Source organism: Ovis canadensis, chromosome 7, assembly GCF_042477335.2.
Source record: "Ovis canadensis isolate MfBH-ARS-UI-01 breed Bighorn chromosome 7, ARS-UI_OviCan_v2, whole genome shotgun sequence".
In the NCBI taxonomy this organism is placed as follows: Eukaryota; Metazoa; Chordata; class Mammalia; order Artiodactyla; family Bovidae; genus Ovis; species Ovis canadensis.
Window position 1 is genome coordinate 37,331,914 of NC_091251.1, and position 7,929 is coordinate 37,339,842.

At 38.3% G+C, this 7,929-nt stretch overlaps 1 protein-coding gene across 1 annotated transcript; it reads right to left on the reverse strand.

Annotated features, from left to right (window-relative positions):
- Positions 1 to 6,548: 6,548 nt before the first annotated feature.
- On the reverse strand, positions 6,549 to 7,514 carry LOC138444092 (olfactory receptor 11H4). Its single transcript, XM_069597420.1, has one exon. The coding sequence runs from the start codon at positions 7,491 to 7,493 to the stop codon at positions 6,549 to 6,551; it is 945 nt and encodes a 314-aa protein (XP_069453521.1). The 5' UTR covers positions 7,494 to 7,514.
- Positions 7,515 to 7,929: the final 415 nt, after the last annotated feature.

Sequence of the window (7,929 nt, forward strand, 5' to 3'; positions counted from 1 at the left end):
ACAAAGAGTCAGACATGACTGAGTACACACTGATGCTTTTGACACTGAACCAGGCTGTTTTATGGGGTTTCTTATGTCAAAGGAGAAGAGTTTACTCTGGCTTAGAGGGTAAAGCATCTGCCTGCAATGCAGAAGACCCGGGTTCGATCCCTGGGTCAGGAAGATCCCCTGGAGAAGGAAGTGGCAACCCACTCCAGTATTCTTGCCTGGAAAATCCCATGGACAGAGGAGCCTGGTAGGCTACAGTCCATGGGGCCTCAAAGAGTCGGACATGACTGAGCGACTTCACTTCACTTTATGTCAAAGTAAGAAAGCAAAAGGAATTATGTGTTTTTAATTAAACCCATGAAGAGAATGCAGGAAAGACTAAAATTCTAATAGTTAAGGTTAGTTTGTACAGTGCCCATTCTCCTTAGGCACTTAGATTTAATTTTTAATTGTAGTTTTTCACATACTTAATGTTTGTACTTGCCTGTTTTATAGAAAAATGTATAATTAAGGATAAAACTGTATTAATCCATTAATCCAAATAAAGCACTTCCGAGGGATGTCTAATTGCTCAGATAAAAGGACATAATCTGTGATAATTTCTGTTGTTTCCTTGTTGTGAACCATACTTTGAGAAGCACTGTCCTAGATCAGGTCATCATAGTATCTTCTCTAGATTATTACAGTACCCTTATAACCAGTCCCCTCTCTTCAATTTTTATTTTCCTGCCACCTCCCATATACCCTTAGGCCCAGTGCTCCTCTCATATGCTCTGATAGATCCCTGTGTTTACTCCAGGATAGAGCTTCACACACACTAAATTAAAGCACACTGTTCACGTATCTGTGTCTTCCTACAGAGTAAGTACTATGAGACTTGTCATATATCAAGAGAAAAATCAGTGTAGGCCATCCTAGGTTCACTCACCTTAGCTTTCTTATAGATAGAGGAGCTGAGGCCAGAGAGGGGAAGTGATTTACATAACACATAGCTAGCTGGTGATAGAATGGGATTGGATTGCCTGTGGTCTGCCTGTTCACTGCCTGTCCCAACATATTACACTTGCTGTGTTTTTGTATGGTGAAAGATTAAATAATTTTTAGCATACCAAGGTTTAAGAATGGGCAGACACATTTTAGAAAGATTTTAATACTCAATATCAAAAGGATTTTTCTGATTAACTAGAAGATTCAATTAACCATTATCCTCCTTCACATATAATGCTTGGGTGGGTTGAAGTTTTTTGTTTTATACTTAGTCATACAATGGAAGTACAATGACCACCAGAAGGTAGCAAAACACAAATGGCTATGGAACAGAAGTCACAAAAAGACATGGAAAAAGGAAATTTTGTAGGGCTAAGGTTTTAGAGAATTTAGAAAGCTAAAGTGGAGAAATGACAAAGGAGGAATGTCATTGAGAATTCTCACTGTGACAGGTTTTATCTTTTTCCACAATTTTCCATCCTCAAAAATTGTACATCCAGCATCTAAGAAGTATCTCCAAGACAGCACAAAAGTAAGGGTGAAAAATATTAATGTTCCACAAATTCATCCTTCAAAAGTTTCAACAGTAATTTTACATCAGTCACTCCTTTTCTTGGGAAAAATTAAGAGGTGGTGTGGAGATGGAGGTATTGAGATTCGTTGAAATAGAGGAGGTGGCAGATTTGGATGGCATGGATACCTAGGTCATGAAGGATATCTAGGGTTCTGATTTCCTCTTCTTTTCTATCAACCCTTTTCTCTGCTCCTCCATGTCTACATATTTTTCCTGTCTGGTATTCAACACCCTTCAAAATATGACCCCAAAATGAACCCTCAACTTTCACCAGGTTAGTCACTTAACTACTCTACCCTCTATCTACTGCACCCTCTATCAACTCCACGCATTTGCTTAGGCTTCTCTTTAAACTCAGAGCCTCACCTTATCTTCTGCTCTGCAGGTTTAGAAAGATACTTAACACAGATTCTTTGGGTCTTATTTTGTAAAATGGGTATAACTTGTATCTTATAACAGTGTCCCAGGGATTAAATGAGACAATTTATGTAGGGACCACAGCACAGTATAAGACACCTGGAAGATTCTCAGCACATGTTTGTTCCCATCTCCTTCCTATCTTCAAACCACCAGTCAACTGCAACTTCCTTTTTGAATGAATTTCTGGCTACAGCATATACTGATACTTATATACTTATTTTCCTAAGCTCTTGGGGCACCAAATGTAAAATTCAAGGAAGGAAAATGAACACAACACTAATTTCACCTCTCATATTGACAAACAAATGAGAAACCATGATGAAAATCAGTGTTGGGGAGGCTGTGGGAAAATGAGCACTCTCAAACAAATGTTTTAGCAAGACACAATTCACATAGCATAAAAATCATCCTTTTAAAGTATAAGTAATTTTTAGTATATCCACAATGTTGTGCAACCACCACCACTGATTATAGAACATCTTTGTCAGCCCCAAAGAAACTGAGTATCCATTAGCAGTCATTTCCCATTCTTCCCTCTGCCTAGTCTTTAGAAGCTACTAATCTACTTTCTGTCTTTATAAATTTGCCCATTCTGGATATTTTATATAAATTGAATCCTATAATATATGGCCTTCTGTGTTTGGATTATTTTACTTAGTATATTTTCAAAGTTCATGTAACAATGGGTGAATAATATTCCATTGAGCCTTCCCTGGTGGCTCAGATGGTAAAGTGTCTGCCTACAATGCCGGAGACCTGGGTTCAATCCCTGGTTCGGGAAGATCTCCTGGAGCAGGAAATGGCAACCCATTCCAGTATTCTTGCCTGGAAAATCCCATGGACAGAGGAGCCTGGTGGGCTACAGTCCGTGGGGTCGCAGGGAGTTGGACACGACTGAGCGACTTCACTTTCACTTTCCTTTTCCTTTGTGTGTATGTACCACATTTTGTTCATTCATCTGATGATAGAGGTTTAGATTGTTTTACTTCTTGGCTATTATGAATAATACTACCATGAACATTCATATACATGTTTTATATGAATATGTTTTTAATTCTCTTGGGTTTATACTTACGAATGAACCTGTTGCATCATATGGCCACTCTATGCTTAACTATTTGAGAAACTGCCAATGGTTTTCTAGAGCAGCTGCACCATTTTACGTTTCTTCCAGCAACGTGTGTGTGTTCAAATTTTTTCAAATCCTGACCAGCACTTGGCACAGTCTGTCTTTTTTATTTTAGCCGTGCTAGTGGGTATGAAGAGGTACCTTATTGTGATTTTAATATATCTTTCCCTAGAGATTAATAGAGTGTCTTTTCATTTGCTTACAAGCCATTTGTGTATCCTTTTCTAAGAAATGCCTACTCAAATATTTTGCACATTTAAAAAATTGAGTTGTGTACTTATTGTTGAGTTGTAAGAATCACCTTATGACAGAAAGTGAAGAGGGACTAAAAAACCTCTTGATGAAAGTGAAAGAGGAGAGTGAAAAAGTTGGCTTAAAGCTCAACATTCAGAAAATGAAGATCATGGTATCTGGTCCCATCACTTCATGGGAAATAGATGGGGAAACAGTGGAAACAGTGTCAGACTTTATTTTTGGGGGCTCTAAAATCACTGCTGATGGTGACTGCAGCCATGAAATTAAAAGACGCTTACTTTTGGAAGAAAAGTTATGACTAACCTAGATAGCATATTCAAAAGCAGAGACATTACTTTGCCGACTAAGGTCCGTCTAGTCAAGGCTATGGTTTTCCAGTGGTCATGTGTGGATGTGAGAGTTGGACTGTGAAGAAAGCTGGGCGTCAAAGAATTGATGCTTTTGAACTGTGGTGTTGGAGAAGACTCTTGAGAGTCCCTTGGACTGCAAGGAGATCCAACCAGTCCATTCTAAAGGAGATCAGTCCTGGGTGTTCTTTGGAGGGAATGATACTAAAGCTGAAACTCCAGTACTTTGGCAACCTCATGCGAAGAGTTGACTCATTGGAAAAGACTCTGATGCTGGGAGGGATTGGGGGCAGGAGGAGAAGGGGACGACCCAGGATGAGATGGCTGGATGGCATCACTGATCGATGGATATGAGTTTGAGTAAACTCCAGGAGTTGGTGATGGACAGGGAGGCCTGGCGTGCTGTGATTCATGGGATCGCAAAGAGTCAGACACGACTGAACGACTGAACTGAACTGAAGAGTGTATTTTTTTTAAAAATATATATTCTTGATACTGGACTCTTGTTAGGTATTTTTTTTCCCATTTTGTGACATTACTCTCTTGATAGATAGTATCCTTGTAGCATAAAATTTTAAAACTTTGATGAAGTTCAATTTATCTATTTTTAATTTTATTGCTTGTATTTTTGGTATTATATCTTAAAAATATATAATTCTGTATAATTTAAGGACACTAAGGTTTAAGTCTATGTTTTATTCTAAGAGTTTTGTAGTTTTATCTTTTACATTTAGATCTTTGATCCATTTTGAGTTAATTTTTGTCAATGGCGTGAGGTAGGTGTCCAACCTCATTCTTTTCCATGTGTATATCAAGTTGTCCCAGAACCATTTGTTGATAAGTAATACACTATTTAGAAGTATATAGAGTTTAACAGTATTTTATGTAATTAAAAAATTAAATAATTTATATCCCAGAAATCCGTCTTCTAATTTATGGAATACTTATGTGATTGTATAGATATTTTTATTCAAGGGCATTTATTGCAGCATTGTTTCAGTTGTAAAATATTCAGTTCAGTTCAGTTCAGTTCAGTTGGTCAGTCATGTCTGACTCTTTGCGACCCCATGAATTGCAGCACGCCAGGCCTCCCTGTCCATCACCAACTCCCGGAGTTCACTCAGACTCACGTCCTTCGAGTCAGGAATGCCATCCAGCCATCTCATCCTCTGTCGTCCCCTTCTCCTCCTGCCCCCAATCCCTCCCAGCATCAGAGTCTTGGCTTATAATAAAGTATCTTAATTGAGTGTTGGGTAAATAAATTGTGATATGTTTGTATAATGGGTTACAATATTCCTGTTAAATAGAATGAGATAAACATTTGAATTCTTCTTCTATGCTAAGTATTATACTACTGTTGATTCCCAATAATAGTGGCCCTCACGAACATAACTGTAGTTGAACAAAGATCGGTTGATTGTTTTTTTGCAAAGAGAGAACACATGCCATGGGGAACATGGAGCATCTTTGTAGAAAGACATTAGAAAGGATTTATTATATGATTTGGGCTTTTGTTATTGACTTTGGGGAGAACTGAAGGAATAGAGATTTTCTCTGTGTACTGTCAGAAAGTAGAAGAAAATTCTATGATTGAATATCTTAAAGGCTATCTAGAAGGCACTTAGGCTAAAGTTTTACCCGGTAAAGAGACAGTAGCCATTCACGTTAGCCTAAAGAAGAGGATATTTGGCCATTTTTTTGGTGGTTGTGACTATTCTTGATTTTGTCTGTGCTCCAACATGGTTCTAGAGTGGTCTGGGAACTTGTTTATGTTCAACAGGATTACACTATGGCCCGGCTGAGAGAGCCAGGCCAGCTCTCAGCAGCACCCAGACCTGCTGATAGTGCCAGGCCAGCTCCCAGATTCCAGGGGCTTTTTTTGGCTCTGACACTGTGTGTTGAAAAAGGCAGTCCTGTCCTCAAGGAGCTCCCTCAAGGGGAAGTGTGTGCAAATAAATTACACCACAGTGTACTGCGTGGAATAATAGAAATGTTAAAAGCAAATTCAACAAATTATTATTTAGCAGATATTCAAATTTTATTTCAAACTTACCACAAAGGAACTACATCTCCAAGAAAGAGTTTCTTCTGGTTGAGATAACTTTTTTCCCTCTCTTTCAATAGAGGGAAAGTGTGTTTAGATAAGATTGTTAGACTAGGTATAAGAAAGAAGTGTCTCTTAAAGATTATAGAAAGATTTTTTTGGTAAAACTCACTGTCCCTTGATACAAACTACTATATATAACATACACAAACAATAAAGTCCTACTGAATAGTACAGGAACTCTAACAATCCTGTAATAAGCCATATGGAAAAGAATATGAAAACTGAATCACTGTGCTGTACACCAGAATATAACACAACGTTGTAAATCAACTATATTTCAAAAGGATTAAATTAAAAAAGGATTAATTAAAAAAGGATACTCTTTCCAAAAGGAAAAAATTCACACAGCACCTTTAAAATATATTAAGTATGTGCAGTCTTTTTGTATATCAACTATAGCTAAATAAAAATGTTAAAAAAGTCACTGTACCTTTAACCATTTGGTAAAGGTCATTAGACGTCCTAAAACATGAGAAATCTTTCAGCAGTGTCTACTTTCCCTCATATAACAATCCCATTTTTAAAATTCCAGTAAGGACAGTCTTTAAAAATTTTTTACTGCATGTCGAAGTCCAGTGAATTATAAGGCTTTAGTAGTCAGCATAGATATTTAAGCTAGGCACATTTCCAGGAAAAAAAATGGCCTGTAACTACTCAGAGTAAAGCCTATTAAGACCACTGAAAGAACTTCCACATTTCCACCTTATTCATTAGAACTTGGAAGTATGACACATTTTTGGCTCATGAATTTTGACTGATTCTCCTTCCAAACAAGACATTTCTCAGGGCAAGTTTCATGTCCTTATTGCGAAGACTATAGATCAGGGGATTAAGGAAAGGAGTCATTATTGAATATACCAATGTGAGGATTTTCTGCATCAAAGCTGAGATGCCATATGTAGGACTCACATACATTACCATGACTGTCCCATAGAAAAGAGACACCACAGTTAAATGAGAACCACAGGTTGAAAAGGCCTTTCTCCGGCCAGCTGTAGAAGGGATCTGAAAAACAGCTCTCAGCAGCAGGGTGTAGGATCGAAGAATATACGTAATAGTGAAAAAGAGGACAAGGGAACTCTGAGTATAAAAAATAAATTCAGTAATGGGGGCTGGAGCACAGGACAGAGCCATCAGTGGATCCATATCACACAGGAAGTGATCGATGGTATTGGGTCCACAGAAGGGAAGTTGGGAGATGAAAAAAATGGGGATTGGGTAGCCAAGGAATCCAGTGAGCCAGCAGAGAGATACCAGTGTTCCACAGAGCCTCCGAGTCATGATGATGGGGTAGTGCAGTGGGTGACAGATGGCCTGGTACCGATCATAAGCCATTACTGCTAAGAAGAGACATTCAGCTGTGCCCAGGGAAAAGAAGAAATAGAACTGGAGGAAGCAGCCAGAAAATGAGATGGCCTTCGTTTTGGAGAGAATGTTGGCTAGCATGTTAGGAACAGTGGAGGAAACATACCAGATTTCAAGGAAGGCAAAGTTTCCCAACAGAAAGTACATGGGGGTGTACAGTCGTGGGTCCCATTTCACTGCACAGATAATGGCTCCATTCCCCATCAAAGTCAAGGCATAAACCACCAAAAATAGTGAGAAGAGAAAAATCTGTATCTCCCAGCAACCAGGGAATCCCAGGAGAACAAACTCAGTCACAATGTGTGCTGCTGACCTGTTCATGGGTCTTAAATCTACAAAGAAGAAAGACGTGAGAGAACCCAAGTTACTTTGCTTCTTACATATCCTAAGGATTTTATTGAAGGGAACTTAAACCCTACTCTAAAATATATGAGGTATTTTGAAATGAAGTGGGAATAAATCTCACCTTATTTTGAATTGACATGGATCTAAATCTCAGTACTATTTTGTTAGAATCCAATGCAGAAAGATCCACATCAGTTTGTACAACCAGTGGTGAAAATTTCTTCCTTTTTTATTTTGATCCTTAAGAAGATGCTTTCTAATTTTGGTCTTTTTCTAAAGTTGACTATAGATTTTCATGTACAAACTCTTCCACTTTCTCTTATTCAGCATACATTGTTACAAAACAACAATGTCATAATTTGAGGACAGCTAGCGTGAAGTTGATCTTAAGCCTTTGGCAACAGACCAGAGT